The sequence below is a fragment of the Microcebus murinus genome, chromosome 4 (genome assembly GCF_040939455.1).
Source record: "Microcebus murinus isolate Inina chromosome 4, M.murinus_Inina_mat1.0, whole genome shotgun sequence".
NCBI classification, from domain to species: Eukaryota; Metazoa; Chordata; class Mammalia; order Primates; family Cheirogaleidae; genus Microcebus; species Microcebus murinus.
In genome coordinates, this window is record NC_134107.1 from 15,067,740 (window position 1) to 15,090,463 (window position 22,724).

Below are 22,724 nucleotides of genomic sequence, written 5' to 3' on the forward strand. Positions count from 1 at the left end.
TTAACATACATAATAATTCTAATTTCTTATTCTTACATCTTACTGTCAATACAAAACTCAACACTATCTAAAGGAAATCAACATAATCCAGACTCTTTTACAACACCTCACACACGATGTCCACCATACAATTAAAATGTTCCTAGATGTGAAGAAACAATGAAAAAGAAGATAATAACAGATACTGTGTCATTTCAAGGTCTCTGTATTTACATATCATAATTGACATTCTAATTTGCATTACATGGATTATCATATAAAATTTAACTTCTTGGTTAACTTCGTAGTCCTGAATTATTTCTATAACAAATGAAATAGAACAAAAATTTTGGAAACTGGAGTGTATGCTTTTTTGGATGAGAATGCAATAGAAACTTACATTTCTTCTATTTTAAAAATCCTCCAAAGGTTATGGATAGGTCTCTAGTGACTCATAGACAATGCTGCTTCCTCACTGACTTTAGCTCTTATGGCAGATAAAAATCTTTAGAGTTGCTATAAGTATTCTGACTTACCAAGGAACTTGAAGAACTCTTCTCTACCACTATTGCAAAGATTCCTGAGAAGGTAAACTGGAAACAAAGATCACATTTATTAATACCAAGTCATTACATTTATATATAAACTTAAAAAGTAAGAGAATTCTGGAATTCTGTAACATGAATAATATCATCTTAGTTCTTTAGTGGGATCACTGAGAAAATCATCCAGGAAATATTCAAGGGTTTTCTATTGCAGAGGTGGGCTAAAGCCATGAAATATCTGGCCACTAATGTGAAACATGTATTGGAAGTGGAATTTAAGGGTCCCTGAAGTAACTTTACAGGAAAAGGAATATCAAATTTTACTTAGTTTTTGTCAATCATAATTTATTAAGCCCATAAGGTGAATTATAAGAAAATGTTTCTAATTAATGAATTATTACTAGACAGTGTTATATCTTGGTGAGCTCATATACAAATACTTTTAATATAATATCAAAATCTTTTATTAATAGAAAGTATCTGCAGAAAACAATCAAGCTTCAGTTTACATATTTAAATATAAGAATCACATAATGTCTTCCATAGGTAGCTTGTTCTGAGACCTTCTATCATAATCTAACACTTGTTATAAAGATGGCAGTTATGGTGAATAAGAAATTTATTTTCTCATTGGTGCAAATTTTATGCAATTATTTGTATAAAAATTATTTGCATAAAAATTTCCCACAACATTAAAAAAATGAACTATTCAGTTAGTAGTAGGGTAGAGGAATGTTCTTTCCCAGAAAAATGGGGACACTAACATGTTGATATTAAATAGTACTTTGGAGTCAGAAGGATTTGAGTTTGAGTCCTCTGCACTTCCCTTTCTCTGTGGCTCAGGAAAAATTACTTAACTTATTATTTAGTTTTACTTTTTCATTGGTAAAATTGGGATTGATATTCTACCTCATTGTGGTGTTGTGATAGTGTTGTAATAGTTAAGGCAATATAAGGCAATGTGCTGAATTATTTCTATTCAATTTGTTTCTACCACTTCCATCTGAGGCTCAGAATCAAAGTGAAAGTACGCTTGCTAATCATCACCGTAGACACATCTTCAGGAAAAGTCATCCTCTATGAAAGTCAATCCAAAAATTTGAAGGAGTGACTTTTATATCAGATGCACAGATATCAATGTAAGGACACCAGAAACATGAAAAAGCAAGAAAATATCACACCCTCAAATTATCACAATAACTGTCTAGCAACAGATTCCAATAAAAATATTTATAAAATCCCAAAAAAGAAGTCAAAATATTGATATTGAGGAAGTTCAGTAATGCAGAAAAACAATATAAAGAAATCAGAAAACCAATTCAGGATATGCATGAGAAATTCACCAAATAGATATCATAAAAAAGAATTAAACAGAAATTTTAGAACTGTAGAATTCATTGAATAAAATACAGAACACATCTCAAAGTTTTGACAATAGTCTAGATCAAGCAGAAGAAAGAATCTTAGAACTTGAATACAGGCCTTTTAAAATAACATAGTCACACAAAGATAAAGAAAGAAGAATAAAAACGAATGAGCAAAACCTACATGATGTATGAGACATCCTAAAATGATCAAATATTTGAATTTTTGATGTCCCAGAAGGCAAAAAGAAAACTAAAGAGTTAGAAAAACTATTTAATGAAATAATAGATGAAACTTCCTAAGCCTTGCAAGAGATTTAGACATCAAGATTCAGGAAGTTCAAAATTTAAAGGTCTTTTCCATAGCACATATAGTCAAAGACAAAGAAAGAATTTTAAGAACAGCAATAGAACAGCATGTAGTTACCTATAAGGAAACCCCCGTTGGAGTAACAGCAGATTTATCAACATAAACCTTATAGGCTAGGAGACAATGGGATAATAATAGTGAAAGTAGTAAAAGAAAAAATTGCCAGCCAAAGGTATCGTATTCAGCAAAATTATCCTTCATAAATCAAGGCAAAATGAAGACTTTCCCAGGCAATAAAAACCTAAGGAAATGAATTGATCATTACTAGACCAATCCTATAAGAGATACTGAAGGAAAGTCTAAACCTGGAAGCGAAATAACAATGTCTATCATTAGGAATACACATGAAAATATAAAACTCCACTGGTAGAGCAAACATATAAACAAGGAAGAGGAAAAAATTCAAATGATACCACTACAGAAAATCATCAAATCCAAATGGTAAACAATAAGGGAAAAGAAAGGAACAAAGGATATACAAAGCTCCCAGAAATTAATTTAAAAAATGACAGGAATAAGCCCTCACATATCAATATTAACCTTGAATGTAAATGAATTAAACTTTCAACTCAAAACATTTAGACCAGCTGAATGGATAAAAAAAATGACCCAAAAATATGCTCCCTACAGGAAACTCATCTCACTCATGGAGATACATGTAACCTGAAAGTAAAAATATGAAAAAAGATATTCCATGCAAATGGAAACCAAAAAGCAATCAGGAGTAGCTACACTTATATGAGATAAAAAAATTTAAATCACAACAGTAACAAAAAATAAAGAAGGGAATTATTTAATGATAGAGTGATCAATTAAGCAAGAGGATAAAATAATTGTAAACATATGTGCATCCAATACTGGAGCACTCAGACATGTAAAGCAAATATTAGTTTCAAAGGGAGAGATAGACTCCAATACATACTAGTGGGGGACATTAATATACTATATATTAACAATAAATTTCAGCAATGGGTATATCATCCAGACAGAAAATTAAAAAGGAAACATTGGATTTAAAACACATTCTAGACCAAACAGACCTAACCAGCATTTACAGAAGATGTTATTAAAAAACTAGAGAATACACATTCTTCTCAATAGCACACGGGATATTCATCAGTACAGACCATATGTTAGGATACAAAAAAATCTCAATGAATTAAAAAAAATCAAAATCATATCAAGCATCTTCTCAGATCACAATGGAATAAGACTAGAAATCAATAATACGAGGAACTTTGGAAATTGTACAAATATGTGAAAATTAAACAACATGTTCCTGAATGATCATTGGGTCAAGGATGAAATTAAGGAGGAAATTTAAAAAGTCTTAAAACAAATCAAAATGGAAACACAACATAAAAACCCATGGGATACATAAAAAGCAGTGCTAACAAATGGTTTCCAGTTTTTCATCTGCAATGCCAAGACTGAGTGGTTGGATGGCAAGCATGTGGTCTCTGGCAAGGTGAAAGAGGGCATGAATGTTGTGGAAGCCATGGAGCGCTTTGGGTCCAGGAATGGCAAGACCAGCAAGAAGATCACCATTGTTGACTGTGAACAACTCTAGTGACTTTGACTTAAGTGTTTTATCTTAACCACCAGACCATTCCTTCTATAGCTCAGGAGAGCACCCCTTTACCCTATTTGCTGGCAATATCCTGTAATCTTTGTGTTCTCACTGCAGTTCTTTGGGTTCTGTATTTTCCTTATTCCCCGCCATGTCTAGTTGGATTTCAGAGTTAAGTTTATGATTATGAAATAAAAACTAAATAACAATTGTCAAAAAAATCAATGCTAAGTGCGAAATTTATAGCAATAAACACCTACATAAAAAAGTTGAAAGATTTCAAATGAACAATCTACTGATGCACCTCAAGGAACTAGAAAAGCAAGAAAAAACAAACCCAAAATTAGTGGAAGGAAAGAACTAATGAAGATTAGAGTTGAATTAAACAAAATAGAGATTTAAAATAAAATACTAAGGATCAATGAAATGAAAAGTTATTTTTTATAATTAAACAAAAATCAATAAGCTTCTTGCTAGACTAACCAAGAAAAAAAGAGAAGACTCAAATAAAATCAGAGAAAAAGGAGACATTACAACTGATACCTCAGAAATACAAAAGATCATTAGAGACTATCATGAACAACTATACAATAACAAACTGGAAAACCTATAGGAAATAGATAAATTCCTTTAAGTTTTTCAGTTATATAGAACACATACAACTTATCAAGATTGAATCAGGAAAAAAATAGAAAACTTGAAAAGACAAGTAACAAGAAATGAGATTGAGTCAGTAATAAAAAGTCTCCTAACAAAGAAAAACACAGGACTAGATGTCTTCACTGCCGAATTCTACCAAACCTCTAGAGAAGAACTAATACTAATTCTCTTCAAACTATTCCAAAAAATTAAAGAAGAAGGAATTCTCCATAACTCATTCACTCATTCTATGAGGCCAGCATTACCCTGATATCAAAACTGGAAGAGGAAACAACAACAATAACAACAACAGCAACGACAAAGAAAAACATAAAAGAAAACTATAGGCCAATACCCCTGATGAATATAGATGCAAAAATCTTTAATGAAATACTAGCAAATAGAACCCAACAGCACATCAAAAAGATAATACACTCTGTTCAAGTGGGATTTGTCCTAGTAATACAAGGATGGTTCAACATATGCAAATCAATCAATACAATCTATCACTTTGACAGAATGAAATACAAAACCCATATGATCACCTCAGTGGTCCATAAAAATATTTGATAAAATACAACATCACTTCATAATAAGAACCCTCAAAAACTAGGCATAGCAGGAACATAACATAATAAAGATCATATATGACAAACTCACTGCAGACATCATGCTAAATGTGGGAAAGCTGAAAGCTTTTTCTCTGAGAACTAGAACAAGCCAGATACCCCTTCCACCACTCCTATTCAAGGTAGTCCTGGAAGTCCTAGCCAGAGCAGTCAGCCAAGAGAAAGAAATAAAAGGCATCCAAATTTAAAAAGAAGTCAAATGTACCCTTGGCAGATGGTATGACCTTATATCTAGAAAAACCTAAAGACTCTACAAAAAACCTTTTAGATATGATAAATTAATTTTAGTAAAGTTGCAGGATAAAAAATCAACATACAAAAATATGCCATTTCTATATACCAACAATGAAATAGCAAAGAATAAAATAACAAAGGCAATTCCATTTACAAAAAAAAAATACCTAGGAATAAATTTGACCAAGGAGGTGAGAGAGTTCTACAAGAAAACACTACAAAACAGTAATGAAAGAAATTAAAGACACAAAAAAGTGGAAAGACATCTCATGTTCATGGATTGAAAGAATTAATATTCTTAAAATGACTATACTGCTCAGAGCATTCTATAGATTCAGTGAGATCCCTATCAAAATACCCAAGTCATTTTTCACAGGAAAATTAAAAAAATCCTAAAATTTGTACATCACACTACCTGACTTCAAATTATACCATAAGGCTATAGTAACCAAGGCAATATGGTATTTGTATAAAAACAGACACATAGGCCAATGGAACAGAATGCAGAATTAAGAAAGAAATCCACATATTTACAGCCAACTGATTTTTGACAGAGGCTCCAAGAAGAACACTGGGGAAGGAACTCCCTTTTCAATATATGATGCTGGGAAAATTGGATACTCATATGCAGAAGAATGAAATTGGAAATTGAAATCTCACCATATACAAAAATCAACTCAAGGTGGATTAAAGTCTCAAACATAAGACCCAAAACTATAAAAGTCTTAGCAGATAACATAGGGAAAACACTACAGGACATTGGTCTAGGCAAATAATTTACATCCAAGACTTCAAAAGCACAGGCAAGAAAAACAATAGACAAATGAGAAATAGGCAAATGGGACTGTATTAAACTGACAAGCTTCTGCACAGCAAAAGAAATAATAGAGTGAAGACACAGTTTGTCAAATGGGAGAAAATACTTACAAACTCTTCATCTGATAAGGGACTAAAATCCAGAATCTACAAGGCACTCAACACTAAAAAAACAAGTATGCCCATTAAAAAGTGCACAAAGGACATGAATACACATTTCTCCAAAGAAGCCATACAAATGACCAATAGATATATGAAAAAATACTGAACATCACTAATCATCAGGCAGGTATATACATACATAATGAGTGAGATGTGCACCATCTGGGGGATGGTCATGCTGGAAACTCAGACTTTTGGGGGGAGGGGGGAAAGGGCATTTTTTGAAACCTTAAAATTTGTACCCCCATAATATGCCAAAATAAAATATTAAAAAAAAACAACCCACAATGAGATATCATCTTACCCCAGTTAGAATGGCTATTATTAAAAAAGCAAAAGAATAACAGATGTTTGGTGAAGATGTGGATGGAGAAAACTCTTATACACTGTTGGTGGGAATGTAAATTAGAGCAGCTACTATGGAAAACAGTATGGAGATTATTCAGAAACCTAAAAATAGAACTACCATATGATCTAGCAATCCCATTGGTGGGTATTTATCCAAAGGAAAACAAGTAAGTAAGTATATCAAAGAGATACCTGCACTGCTGTTTATTGCAGCACTATTCACAATAGTAAAGATATGGAATTGTCCTAAGTGTCTAGCTATGGACGAATGGATAAAAATGTGATATATATACACACAATGGAATACTATTCTGCCACAAGACAGAATAAAATCCTGTCATTTCCAGAAACATGGATGGAACTGGAGGTCATTATATTAAGTGAAATAAGCCAAACACAGAAAGATAAATATCACATGTTCTCATTCATATGTGGGAGCTAATGTTGACCTAATAAAGGTAGAAAATAAAATAATACTAGAGGCTGAGAAAGGTGTGTGGGTGGAAGGGAGAATGAAGAGAGGCTGGCTAATGGATAGAAACATACAGTTAGATAAAAGGTGTAAGTTCTTTTTTGTGACAGAAGGGTGACTATAATTAACAACAATGTATTGTATGTTTTAAAGTAGCTAGAAGAGAGGACTTGAATTGTTCCTAAAACACAGAATAGATTAATACTCAAAGTTATGGATATATCATATACTCTGACTTGATCATTGCACATGTTTTGCACATAAAATGTCATTTATAGATTATTATGTATTAATAAAAAATACATTGTTAATTAAAAAATTAAAGGCCAACCAGGATTTTCTTTCACCAATTTAAGCTTTCCTTTAGGATATAGTTCTCTACCTGAGGTAAAATCAACATGGATGAGTATAACCATTATGGAATCTAGCATGGAGGTTCCTACACAAATTAAAAATAGAACTACCATATGATCCAGCAATCTCATTACTGGGTATATATCTAAATGAAGCAAAATCAGTATGTTGAAGAGATATGTGAACTCCCATGTTCATTGTGGTATTATTCAGCAGCCAAAATATGGAATAAACCTAAATGTCTATCAATGGATAAATGGATAAAGAAAATATGGTATACATACACAATGGAAGATTATTCAGCCTTAAAAGAAAAGAAAATCCTGTTATTTGCAACAACATGGATGAACATGGAAGACACTATGTTAAGTGAAATAATCCATGTATATTCTACATGATCTCATTTTTATGTGTAATTAAAAAAACTAGAACTCATAGAAACAAGTTGTAAAATGTGGTAGCCAGAGGTTTGAGGGTGGGGAGATGGGGGAGATCCTGGTCAAATGACATAAAGTTCCAATTAAACAGATGGAATAAGTAATTTTAAGAGATTTGTTGTACATCATGGTGACTACAGTTAATAACAATATATTGTATAGTTGTAAATTTTTAAGAGAGTAGATTTTAAGTGTTCTCACTACAAAGAAATGATAAATACAAGAACTAATGCTTATGTGCCTATGTTAAATATCTTGATTTAGACATTCCATAATGTGTACATGTATCAAAATATCATGTTGTACACCATAAATATATACATTTTTTTACTTGTCAATGAAAAAAATAATAAATAAAATACATAGAAAAAACTCTCTGATCCAATGTATTAATGACCTCATGCAAATATTAGTGGTTATAAGGTATTCCTGTCCATATTGAAAATAAGTTCATGGAAAACACTGGCAACATCATTTAAGATACAGAACTAACATTTCTAATACGATCTCTGAAAAATATTTTAAAAATCGAGAAGGCATTTTGAAAGGATGAGAAATTCTCACAACAATCAAAACATTTTTGATTATGTATAACCTTGTTATTGCTTCAACCAGGATTTCCTTCAAAGGCCCCTTCTCCTTTCTCTCCCCACAATGTGTCTGGCATTTAATAGACTTGGAAAACTTTAAAAAAAAGAAATAACGAATGTCTCTCAGTCTGAAGTATAAATTTGTTGGGAGCAGATAACTTATTTATTTTTCTTCTAATTCTTACATCCAGTAAAATGCCACACACAAATTAAATGGTAAATAAATAATTCTTTAATTAAATCAAAATATATGTTGAATAGAGGAAACAGTAGTCTTAGAAAAAGTCAGTTAAACAAATAAAAATCCCTGAATAATTTCAATTAATACTTTCATATTATAAATATAAATATATGTGATAATTTTTACAATGGCAACCTTGTTTTTAATCAGATTTTTTAAATATATTAATACAATTGATGCATCTGTTCTTCAATTATTTAGTTATCTAGTAATTTCAGAAAAATCCTTTGAACCTGCTGTGGTTTGAATATCTCCTTGAAAATTCATGCAAAAATGCAATTGCCGTTGTGATGGTATTAGCACATCATGCCATTAAGGGGTGATTAGTCTATGAGGGCTTTGCCCTCATGAGTGGATTAATGTTGTTATCATGGGAGTGGGTTCATTATCACCAGAGTAGGTTGTCATAAAATCAAGTTCAGCCCTCTCTCTCTTCTCACTCTTGCTTGCCCTTCCAACTTCTGCCATGGGATGATGCAGCACAAAGGCCCTTACAAGATGCTAGAACCTTGATATTGGACTTCCCAGCCCCTAGAACTGTGAGAAATAATTTTTTTTTAAATAAATGACCCAGTCTCTGGTATACAGTTAGAGCAATACAAAACAGACTAAGAACTCATATGTTTGGCACCTCTAAGTTGAATTAAGGCCCTCAACATTTTTCTTATCTGAACCACCCTGGTGACCTTCTCTAATGTCCCTAGTATTCTTAAATCTAATCTTTTATTACTCATAGAGTGACTATATTAAAACCAGTCTAATCATAGCACTTCCCTCAGTTGGAATCTTGTCTAGAGCTGTCCAATAGAAATGTAATGCAAGAAACATATGTAATTTTAGGTTTTCCAGTACCACACTAAGAAAAGTAAAAAGAAATATATGAAATTGATTTTAATAATATATTTTATACAACCTCAGTATATTCAAAACATCATTTTAACACAAGAACAATACAAAAATTAATTATATATTTTACATTCTTTTTATTTATACTAATTCCTTGGACTCTTGTGTATTTTACATTGATAGCACTTTTCAATGTTGTTTAGCTGCATTTTTCAGGCTCAATAGCCACACATGACTAGTGATTGCTGTATTAGACAGTGCAGCTCTAGTCGTTACTTATCTCCTCATCTCTATTTTCACTCACTTCCTTGCTGATCTCACCTAGTCTTATGGCTTTCAAATATCTTCTTGCCAAAGACTACCAAATGTATCTTGAGCCTAACTCTCTCTTATGAACTCTAGATTCTATATCCAACAGGCTACTTGATATTTCCAGTTGAATATTAAATAAATATCTCAAACTCAGCATGTTCAAAACAAACTCATTGTATTCCTCTGAAAACCAGTTCTATCTGTGATCTTCCCTAAATCAGTAGATGTCAAGTCACAGGCATTATCTTTAACTTCTTTCACATTCCACACCCAAATATATACTTTGTATGGAACCAGAGAAGATCCCATATTGCAAAAGCAATCTTAAGCAAAAAGAACAAATTGGGAGGCATCAATTTACCACACTTCAAGCTATACTACAAGGCTATAGTAACTAAAACAGCATGGTACTGGCACAAGAACAGAGGCATAGACCAATGGAACAGAACTGAGAACCCAGATTTAAACCATCCTCATATAGCCATATAATCTTTGACAAAGCAGACAAAACCATACACTGGGGAAAATAATTTTTATTCAATAAATGGTGTTGGGAAAATTGGATAGCCACATGTAGAAGACTGAAACAGGATCCATACCTCTCACCTCTTACAAAAAATCAACTCATGTTGGATAACAGACTTAAACTTAAGGCATGAAACTATAAGAATTTTAGAAGAAAATGTTGGAAAAACTCTTACAGACATCAGCCTAAGGAAAGAATTTATGAAGAAGATACCAAAGGCAATCACAGCAACAGCAAAATTAAATAAATGGGACCTGCTCAAATTAAAAAGCTTCTGCACAGCCAAGGAAAACTATCACAAGAACAAACAGACAACCTACAGATTGGGAGAAAATATTTGCATGCTACACATCTGATAAAGGGCTGATAAGTAGAATCTGCACAGAACTCAGGAAAATCAACAAGAAAAAAATCAAACAACCCCATTAAAAAGTGGGCAAGGGAAATGAACAGAAACTTTTCAAAAGGAGACAGACTAATGGCCAACAAAATATGAAAAATGTTCAACTTCTCCAGTCATCAAGGAAATGCAAATCAAAACCACAATGAGATATCACTCAACTGCAGTGAGAATGGCTTTTATCAAAAAGTTTCCAAAAAACAAATGTTGGCGTGGATGTGGAGAGATAGGAATACTCATACTTTGCTGGTGAGACTACAAATTAGTACAACCACTATGGAAAGTAACATGGAGATACCTCAAAGAACTAAAAGTAGAACTACCATTTGATCCATCAGTCCCATTACTGGGCATCTATCCACAAGGAAAAAAGACATTCTGTAAAAAAGACATACACTGGAATATTTATAGTAGCACAATTCACAGTTGCAAAGATGTGGAAACAACCCAAGTGCTCATTAATACATGAGTGATTAATAAAATGTAGTATATATGTACCATGGAATACTACTCAGCCACAAAAAACAACGGTGATCTAGCACCTCTTGTCTTATCTTGGATACAGCTGGAGCCCATTCTACTAGGTGAAGTATCACCAGAATGGTAAAACAAGCACCACATGTACTCAGCATCAAATTGATATGAATTGATCAACACCTGGGTGCTCATATAGTAGTAACATTCATCGGGTGTCAGGCAGGTGGGAGGAGGGGATGGGTATATTCATGGGTGTGGTATACACTGTCTAGGGGATGGATATGCTTGAAGCTCTGACTTGGGTGGGGCAAAGGCAATATATGTAACCTAAACCATTGTACCCTGTAATATGCTGAAATAAAAAAAGAAAAATAATGATTTGCAAGATAAAAAAATAATTACTTTCACCACTTTCACTTCACTTCTTACCAACCTTGTTTGAGTCTCACCTGGATTTCTGCAGTAGCTTTCTAAGTGAACTCCTTCACCCCCTTCATGCTCTTCTCAACTCAGCAGCCAAAGTGATCCTCTTAAAACTTAAACCAGACTGTTTAACTAACACTGTTCATGAAACAGAATAATAACTCCAATTTCTCTTATAGTAAAAGCCAAAATCCTTACAATGGCTTATAAAGCCCTATATTACAAGCTCCCCATTATTTTTCTGACCTCTTTTCTACTACCACTCTGCTCTAGAAATACTGGCCACACTTTTCTAGAACACTCCAGGCCTATCAGACATTGAAGACTTTGTTCTGGATGTTTCCTGTCTTGGAATGTTCAGTCTTCCCATATCCATGTGGACAAAACCATACCATTTTCTGTCTTTGCTCACATGCCATTGTGGTAGTTGGGATGGCTGGTCACAACTCTTTAATTTCAGACATTAATAATACCTCTTCATACTCTTGCTGTAGTCTCAAGGTGGTTGGATTATGCTTCCCTGCTCCTTAACTTGGAACTTGACCATTTTATTTGTTTTGGCTGATATTTTAGCAGACATGGCCCAACCCAAGACTTGAAATGTTTTTGTGTGATTTGGTTTGTCCTCTTGTGTCCCTACCTTTCATCATGAGAAGTATATGTCTCCAGTAACCACTAGTCTAAGGAGGATAAGATACTTGTACAGTAGATATGGACCTGTCCTGTAGCTTGAAGCCAAGCCTGCCTGGTTCTAGCCCAGATCAGCTGAATCTCTGCTAACTCTGCATGAGTAAAAAATAAATGCTTGTAGTTGGATGTCGCTGGGTTTTGTGGTGGTTTGTTATATAACAATAGATGAGTAATAGAGTCATTTTTTTCAATAAGTTCTAACTCAACTATCTAATTTTAAATGATAACCCATATCCCTTCACCTGGTTGGGGTAGAGAACCTGTGGCCTTAAAGCCACATGTGGCCTTCCAGGTCCTTAAGTGAGGCCTTTTGACTAAATCCAAATTTTATAGAACAAATCCTTTTATTAAAAGGGGTGCAGCAGAGAAAGATGAAGCTTTTCTTGTCTCCTTTGGTGGTTAAGAAAGAACAATCTTGAAATCAGAAGGTTGCAGGTTCTCTACCCTTTTACTCTTACCATATTCTAACATACTACCCCCTACTAGAATGAAAGTGCTGTACGGACGAGGATCTTTGCTTTTTTGCTGTTTTGTTGTTGTGTCTTAGGTGCATAAAACAGTGCCTGACACATAGTGAATACTCAATAAATATTGTTTGAGTGACCAAACTTCAAATGTGATATTATAATGAGTTTCACTCAGGATTTTGTCAGGAACAATGGCTTACCACCAACCATAATATCCTTCTTTTAGGATATCCTCCTTTAAGGACAATGGCACATCACTTGCCATACTACTAGACACAAACAAAATTTACTTTAGAAATCTGTGTGCAATTCTATCAAATTCTTCTTGGATCAATAGAACACAAACATTTCATTTTTTCTCTCCATACCATTGTCTGTATTCTAGTATTTCCTCAGCAATTATGCTCTCATTTTTACTTGCCCACTGGAAAAATTAATGTCATATGGGTAGTTAAATAGTCACCAACAATTTTATGTTTCCCCAAAATGCCTTTTGTGCATCTTATCATTGTTCCCTATATTTAAATAGAGTGTAAAAAGTGGCCATTATACAAAATAGACCCTTATTATGAATGAACATTACTGATAAGAATCTAAGGGTTCTCTTATATTGATATGTTCTTTTTCAACTAGATAAAAGAATTGAGTTCCTTGAGAACAGGGATTGTGCATTTTTAGTGTTCTAACTCTGGCACACTGCTTGGCTCAGAAACAGTCATTAAATGTAATGAATATATTAATGAATAACAATCAAGGATTAGATTATTTACTCACAAACCAGGATGACCAATATGGGTATCCTATCGTTGATGTAAAAGGAACATAAGTTTTTCCAAATGCCATAATATGTAAGGATATCAAGTACGACCAGAGAACTCCCAGGGTGTGAACCATCAGGGCAGTCATTATTTGTACGGCCTAGGAGAAAAGAACACCATCATTAATTACTTACTATTTTACCATCCTTTGAAAGGGATACATATCAAGACAAAGGCAGGGTGGAAGAAGAAGGTGGTGAACTAACAGAATTTCAGTTTTCTCAACATTCAAATCAGATGAGGAGAGTTTGTTATTATTTTAAAGCCATTTGCAGCTATAATTAGTATGCATGTATCCAAATAAGTTATACTAGGAGCCTATTTATCTGAGGCCATTCAGCATGAGCCCTGGAGCCCTGAAATAATTGATCTCCCTCAAGACTCATTAGTACCTGTGTGGTCAACAAACCTTGACCTGTATGGTCAATAATTCTTGACCTAGGTCAGCAACCATATCCTGCATATATAGCTCTTATGTTCTATAGGCAACTAGACTTGGTATTTCTGACCTTACCTACCCTTCTCTTATCCTACCAAACCTAGGATTTGGACTTTGATTTCTTTTGTTCTGCCCACCTCTGTACTATCTGTAACTGTGATTTGTATCCCAGTCCTGGGCCCTTTATAAATAAAAGAAAGATAGTGAAACTTTGGGATCCTTGGTTTTATGTAACTCTTCCAAGGGACCATTACGTGGGGTGAGGGTATCAGATAATTTCTGCCCATTGAAGTCATGGGCTAGCTATGATAGTTCTGGACCATAGGAGGAGGACAATTCTAAGTTGCTATGTACAGCCCTCTAACATATCACTGTAGGGCCTTTCAATTGGTTGTCAGATAGATGCTTCTCAGGTGTGCCTCTTTCTGCCACAGCTGAATTAGGCAGTCTCCTGGCTCCTCCCACCCTCACTTCCACCCCCACACATGGGTTAAGTCTGAAAAATGGGGGAGCTGTATTGGAGTTCGGAACCTAGCATCTCTTACCTTACTGCAATAATATTTCCACAATGCCTGGGGGCCCTGACATCCTTTTTCTCACAGACCTTAACACACTTGGCAATTTTGCCTTGAAGTTTGTGATGGCCTTCTGTTCTGGTATGTGATTATGGTGAATGCCAAGAAGTGGCTAGTTGGTGGAAATATTCCTCTCACTTAGAGATTACTCTGACTTCTAGGCAACACAAATCTATGCATTTAGTAGTACTTATAACAGGCTGTGGCAGAGGGAGGAAGCAAGGAGAACTGGGGGTGGATAGGACTTCTCCCACTACTGCCATACTAGGCAGTTTCATCTCCTTGCTTGGCTTGGAACACAGTGGCTTTCTCTGAAGTCTGAGTTTAGTGAAGGATGCAGGATTTTTTAAAAACTTCTTATTTTTAAATAATTATAGATTCACAGGAATTTTCAAAAATAGTACAGAGCTGTTCTTGAACCTTGAATCCAGATTTTAAGAATGGTTACATCTTACCATAGTACAATAACAGAATGAGGACATCGACTTGTATATAATGTGTGTGTGTAGTTCTATGCCATTTTATCACGTTTATATTTGCATAATTACCACCATAATCAAGATACAGAATTATTCCATCACCACAAAGATAGCCCTCATGCTATATCTTTATTGTCACTCTCCCCTCCCCCTCAACATCCTTAACTTTTGGTAGTCACTAATTTGTTTTCCATATCTACACTTTTATTTATTTTGAGAGTGTTATATGAACAGAATAATTCAGTATGCACCATTTGAGATTGCCTTTCTTTGTTCAGCATAATACCCTTAAAGTTGTTGCATGTATTAATATATAGTTCATTCCTTCTTATTTCTGAGTAGTATTCCATGATACAAATGACTATACTTTGTTTAACTATTCATCTATTGAGGAGTATTTTGATAGTTTCTTCAAGTTTGGGGGCTATTACAAATAAAAATGCTATGAATAGTCATGTATAAGTTTGGAGACATCAGTTTGCAGTTCTCCAAGAAAAATGCCCTGGAGTGCTCTTGATGAGTTTAATGGTAAGTGTATGTTTAGTATTTAAAGAAACTGCCAAACTATTTTCCAAAGTGGCTGTACCATTTTATATTCTAACTAGCAATGTAGGAGAGATCCAATTTCACTACATTGTCTCCAGCATTTGGCATTGTTACAATTTCTTATTTTAGTTGTTTTAAAAGGTGTGTAGTGATATCTCATTGTGGTCTTAGTTTGCATTTCTCTGATGGCTAATGATGAATATCTTTCTACATGCTTATTTGCCACCTGTATTCTTCTTCAGTGAAATGTCCCTTTATGTCTTTGATGGTTTTAAAATTATATCATTTGTGGGTTTTTTTTTATACTGTTGAGTTTTGAGAATTAAAAAAAATATGTTATAGATATAAATCCTTTGTCAGACATGTGGTTTGCAAGTATTTCCTCCCAGCCTGTGGTTTGTCATTTCATCTTCCTAACAGGGTCTTGCACAGAACAAAAGTATTTTAATTTTTAGAAGTCCAATCAATTTATTGATTGTTTTCCTCTGGATGTTTTCCTGCGGATTGTTTTCCATGCTTTTGGTGTCATGTCTAACATGTGTCTTAGGTACCAAATTCATTCTTTCTTTCTCTTTCTTTCTTTCTTTCTTTCTTTCTTTCTTTCTTTCTTTCTTTCTTTCTTTCTTTCTTTCTTTCTTTCTTTCTTTCTTCTTCTTCTTCTTCTTCTTCTTCTTCTTCTTCTTCTTCTTCTTCTTCTTCTTCTTCTTCTTCTTCTTCTTCTTCTTCTTCTTCTTCCTCCTCTTCTTCTTTTTCTTTCTTTCTTTCTTTCTTTCTTTCTTTCTTTCTTTCTTTCTTTCTTTCTTTCTTTCTTTCTTTCTTTTCTTTCTTCTAAAAGTGTTATAGTTTTACACTTTATATTTAAATCTATAATCCACTTTGAATTAATAGTTGTATAAGGTGGTAGACTTTAGGTTGAAGATTTATTTATTTATTTATTTTTGCCAATGGCCATCCAATATCCATTGCTAAGAAGACTGTACTTCCTCTATTGAATTACTTTTATAAAAATCAATTGACTGATTGACTGTACTGGTGTACAGTCCAAATAAATACTTGACTGTACTTATTTTTGGATTGTATATTCTGTTCATTTAATAACTATGCATCTATTGCTATACCAATACACACACAGTCTTGATTATTATAGCTATATAATATCTTAAAATCAGGTAATATGATTCCTCCCACTTTATTCTTTTTCAAAAACTTTTAGGTATTTTAGTTTCTTTACATTTCCATATACATTTTAGATAATCTTCTCTAAATCTATAAAAAATTGCTGCTGAGATTTTGATAGGACGTGTGCCAAACTGATATGGCAATTTGGGGAAAATTAACACCTTTACTATGCTGAGCTTTCCAATCTACATGCCTTTTCATCTATGTAAACTACTTTGAATTTTTTCATTAGTATTTGGTAGTTTGCAAAATACAATTTCCATACATGGTTTATTAGATTTATACCTATGTATTTATTTTTTCAAGTGATTGTAAATAGTATTGAATTTTAAATTTTGGTTTCCATATGTTCATATTTTGTAAATGATTTTTGTGTCCATATTCTGAAGGATATTGATCTATAGTTTTCTTCTTTTATACTGTCTTTATTTGGTTTTGGTATCAGAATAATATTAACCTCTTCAAATGAGTTGGGAAATGTTCCTCCTCTTCTGGTTTTTGAAAAATATTGAGAATAAGTGGTGTTAAGTATTCTGAAACCATCTGGTAGAATTCTTCAGTGAAAAAATGACATTGGTATTTTGATAGGGATTGTATTGAAACTGTAGATTGCTCTGGGTATTATAGTCATTTTAAGAATATTAATTATTCTTCCAATCCATGGGCATGGGATATCTTTCCATTTGTTTATGTCCTTCAATATCTTTCATTTCATTCATTTGTAGAGGTATTTTATGGAAATCTTTAACTTCCTCGGTTAAATTCATTCCTAGCTAATTTATATTTTTAAAGCTATTGTTAATGGTATTATTGCCTTGATTTAGTTCTTGTGTTGTTTATTGTTGGTGTATAGAAAAACTAAGGATTTTTGTATGTTGATTTTATATCCTGCAACTTTATTGAATTTATTTATCAGATCTAAGAGCCTTTTGGTGGAGTGTTTAGGTTTTCTTGATATAAGATAGTCACAAAAGGACAAGTGTTTTAGGATTCAACTAATTTGAGTAATATAGAGAAGTCAAATTTGTAGAGACAGAAAACAGAATGGTTGATAGGGGCCGTGGGGAAGGGAGTATGGGGAGTTACTGTGTAATAGGTACAGGGTGTTGGTTTTGGAGGATGAAAAGAGTTCTGTGGATGGATGATAGTGATGGTAGCACAATCACATGGATGTACTTAATGCCACTAAACTGTATGCTTAAAATGGCTTTGGTTATAAATTTTTATGTCCGGTGTATTTTACCACAGTTAAAAGTGTTAGTTAAATCTTATGTTTTATAAGATCTTCTCTGATACTGTGCTGGCAAGAGCATGGGGGCATAGCCTTGTTACTCCTAGGTGAGAGTGGAAGGTTAGACTTCCCACTTAGCCTCAGTTGATACCTGGCAGAGAGGAGCATGTTAGTATTGGTGGGTGGAGATAGAAGTTCAAGCTCCAGTAGGCCACTGCTGACACCGCCATGGCTGGTGATTGCAGTCACTGCATTCATTACTGCTCCCCCGTGTGACCTCTTCTGATACTGAGGTCTGCAGTAGGGAGCTCATTCCTGTTAAGAGGTGATGAAAATCTCAGCTTTCTACTCAGCCATCTCTGATAACACCCTGAGGAAGGGTAGAGGTGTTTTGTTATGGCAAAGTGACGGTGAAAGCCTAGGTTCCTACATTAACTTTGCTGAGAGAGGTAGGAAAAGTCCCATAGTTTTTCCTCCTGTGTTTAGCTAGAGTAGAGCAGATACTGTCTAAATGTTTTTTATCTTGTTTCTGGATGTATGACTGAAGAAAATAATCTTTACTTGGGACTTTTTTTCTTTACACTTATTGGTGTTTGGGGTTGCAGACTTCTTGAGCACCCAGTTTGAGATACATGATATAAAAAGAAAACCCAGGAAACCCATGACTATATCATTCCTTGGGGTCCAAGGTCCCTAGCTCTCCCTCCTTTTTGTCTGTATTTTTCAGAGTTTTCTTATATTTGTTCAAAGTTTTAGCTATAGTTTGTGATAGGAATAGAGAGAAGTGTATCTACTCTATCTTGTATAGAACTGGAAATGGGAATATTTTATTGGATGAAATAAAACCTGAACTCTGTGTCTTTCTGAATAATGGTACATATCATTAGAAGGACAGTAATGTGGCCAATAGACCTATTTATTCTTAGACATACTTCAACTATTACTTCCCAATACCAAGACCAGATTACGTGGATAAGGGGGTTAGGAATCCACATCTTTAACATCAGAACACTGGGAATGAGGAGAGGAAATATGAGTTAATTCTTGGTTTTATGTAAGGCTCTTAGTATAATGCTGGCAGGGGATCAGGTAGATTTTAAATAAGTGGAGGAAATAATACACTTGGGATGTTGGGAATTTTTTCCTGAACCGAGCTTTAATTTCACCGCTGATTTCACTCCTAATCTGACTCCATCATCCAGCAATCTGGGTGGATGCAAAATAATCCAGCAATATGGGTGAATACCTGCTATATTTGATAGGGTTGACTGGGGAAACAGTGGCATGTCTCAGGGGTGTTGTTGAAAGCATAGTGCTATTATGATCACTGTTCACAAAGCTCTATGGTGTGTACCTTCTTCTAAATGTAGTTTCCACAATCTGACCTCATTTAGAAACATGTCATAGCTTAGATTGAAATAATTTATACATACACAAAAGAGATTTTTGCTCATTTCCAGACCTCAGCTATATTTGCTGAAAGTATGAGTAGGTTGTGATATTGTTGGGTCATTTAAAAGTAGTTGATAGAGTCATAATTTCTGCTTTCTTTAACTTTAATCTAATACACAGTTTATGTGTTCAGTCTGCATGTGGAAAATGCAGATGCTATGTCAACATTTCAGGATACTTTTATAAACTCTTCTCCATTTGGGGTGTTCATAATAGCATATAGTTATAATCTTTTCCCTTTTATATTTAGAAATTGCAACACTATAGTCATTTATTCACTCAAGTAGCATTTAGTTCTTACCCCGAAGACTCTTATTTCCTTTCTGATTAACTGCGGTCGATTTCGTGGCATTTTTCACAATAGAGAAATGAGAGTGTAATGTGCTTTATTTTCTGTAGGAAAATATGGAGACAAAATGGTATTAATTATTTTCTTGGTTAAGATGCTTAAACTGGGGAGGGAAATCTAATCTTACAGTTGCTCATTTTTCGCTATAGTCCCTTGAGAGATGTTTTTGTAGCAAACCACTAATATAACTGTCTTGACAAAATCTATCATCTACCTCTCAGTTTTATTTACCAACTTTAAATTAGACTAGTAAATAGTGTATGGTGGCTGCCCCAATCACACCAATCTGTCTAGAAAGTATCCACAGCCCCATATTCACAGGGTCAGAAAAATTAGAATTTTGGTTGCCATGGTTTATTCTCATACTCATTCGTGTTTTCTTCTAAACTAAAGTCTGGTTCAGGGGCCCCTGATTGGAAGAACCCATGTCACATACCTACACCAGCTATAGGGGAGGCTAGAAAATAAAGTGCTATATATATTATACTTTGGAAGTGTAAGCTTCACAAGTTAGAAACCCATAAAAATGTAGGAAGGGTGTTCAATAGATAAGAAAATTACAACTAACAGATAGCTATTGTTAAAGTTGTGTATAACTTTTATTATTCTGTTATTATGTATAACTCATATCAATTCTCCCTAGCTGCCGTATTTAATATCCATGATAATTATTCCTTGATCCTAGTTGATTGGGTCAAAGGTGAGTATCTAACTCAAGCTGGGCTCGTGATATCCTCTTTCCCAGATAGTTTGAGCTGGTCTCTTGATGAGGAGATGTAAAGACTTAGGAGCAGTATCTACTCTAATGGACAGAGAGGTAGAGAAAGTAAGCTTTGAGAATGAGAAGAATAGAGAGGACACCCAGAGAAATACAGACATGGAGGAGGAGCAGGACTCCCTGAGTTTCTGCTGGCTTTCCATTTTCTAGTTCCAGTTTCTTTAGGAGGGGCGGCTGACATGTAAATATGCTTGTTTGTATATTATAATACGTATATCTTAATTTTGCTAAAACTAGTTAAGAGACAGTTTTTGTTTCTTACAAATAAAAAGTTTTTATTTTCTAGTTGCTTTATCTTCTAACTTTTCTCACATAGCTTTGACAATCCATTCTCCTCTCTCTCCAATGCCTGATGGTTTTTTCCTTTGTCTCTTTAACCTCTTATCTGGAACCACATCTGAAGCCTGAGATCCTGTCTTCAAATTCTTCATTTATAATTTTTTTTTCTCCAGGTTGTATAAACCATGAACTATTAAGGTTTAGTTTGCCCTTGAAAGATGGCCCATTGACTCTTGAAATTGAAGAAGGTATAGAAAGATACAGTGGAAAGAGTCAAATCTTGCCAGATGTGAGTTCAAATCTTACCTTATGTGACCTTGTCCATATTTATTCTTTTAAAGACTCTTTCCTCGGCAGCAAAAACCCCTACTGGAGAGCAAACAAGAGAAACTGGTACAAAATTGAAACCCAAATAAGAGGAACGTGTTGGCAAAGCCTGCCTTCGGTGTGGCCCACACCAGACCAGTGGATCTTTACACTGACTTGATCTTAGGGCTAGAGGGACCTGATCCTTCAGGTGGCATTCTTAGACCAGGACCTTCCAGCTTCGGGAGTCCCGGAGGCAGCACCTGCCGGGTGGGGGTGGGCGATGCTTCTCTCGGTCGTGCCCTTTGTTACCTCTCGTGGTTCCAACGCTGCGGTTATGGTCAAGAGTGCCGCGCGCCAGGAACCCAGGAACCCGCGCGGACACCGAGAAACTCTGCCGGTTCCCAGGAGTAGGGTAAGGAATGAGGTGGTGGGGAGGGAGCTGGCACAGATGAACCCTTTCCTGCCGGTGATATCATCATAGGCTGTCCGCGGACCTGGGATTCCCTAGGGGGCTGCCTGTTCGGAGACTTCTCCATCAAGCAAATACCCTCTTCTCTGCTTGTCTACTAGGTTAGTACCAGCAAAAGCCTTTTCACCTTTAATCCTCACAAGGTCTAGAGGGAAGAGTACTGGTCAGCAAACCTGGGCTCTGGTCCTTAACTCTCTCTTTTGTTAGATAATTGTATGCTTGGGCAAAATGTTGATCTTTCATGTTCCTTGGATTGTTTTTCTGTACAATTGAGATAATTGTATGTTCTGTGTACCTCCCAGGTTCACACTAACTTATTCTGAATACTGAAATCAGGTTATACAAGTTTAACATCTACTGCTACAATCCTAACTTGAAGGCCATCTCCATGACGGCAGGTACCACATAGAACTTTTTTTTTTGTTTTTTGAAATCACTGAACACTCAGGATATGTGTGCTGTTTCTGGCACATAGTAGAAATGAATGAATGAATGAATTAAAGGTCATCTATTCAAACTTCCTCAGTTCATACCAAGTCATAACTTAAGGGTAAAAATTATTTGATTTGAAGGCTAACTAAAGGCATGGTTATGATAGAGAATGGAATTAACATTTATTGAGGCTTTATGCATAAGTATTTCACATATTGTATAATTCCTTCAACAGATATCTGTTAAGCATCAATATGTGGCAAGTATCGTTCCATGTATTGGAGATAAATGAATTTTATGAATTCTATGAATATAAAATTCTATGAATTTTCCCTTATGTGAAGAAAACACATAAAGATCCCTTCCTCCCCTGGAGCTTACCTTGTGGGAAGGGTGAGATGAGGGAAGATGATAAGTGTTAATGTTAGGAGAGCAGGGAAAGGCACAGAATTCGGCACAGGAGGCGAGGAGTGGCCAGAAAGGTAAGTAGACATCTAC

The 22,724-nt window shown here is 34.6% G+C and overlaps 1 protein-coding gene across 1 annotated transcript in view; it reads right to left on the reverse strand.

Annotated features, from left to right (window-relative positions):
- The window catches only part of LOC142870452 (membrane-spanning 4-domains subfamily A member 12-like), a 41,276-nt gene extending 19,623 nt beyond the window's left edge, over positions 1-21,653 (reverse strand). Inside the window, exons 1-4 of the mRNA XM_076001255.1 lie at positions 21,323-21,653; positions 19,912-20,003; positions 13,666-13,809; positions 516-572 (exon numbers count right to left, since the gene is read on the reverse strand). Coding sequence (XP_075857370.1) covers positions 516-572; positions 13,666-13,809; positions 19,912-19,962 — 252 coding nt within the window. The 5' untranslated portion in view covers positions 19,963-20,003; positions 21,323-21,653. The remainder of the gene's footprint in view (positions 1-515; positions 573-13,665; positions 13,810-19,911; positions 20,004-21,322) is intronic.
- Positions 21,654-22,724: the final 1,071 nt, after the last annotated feature.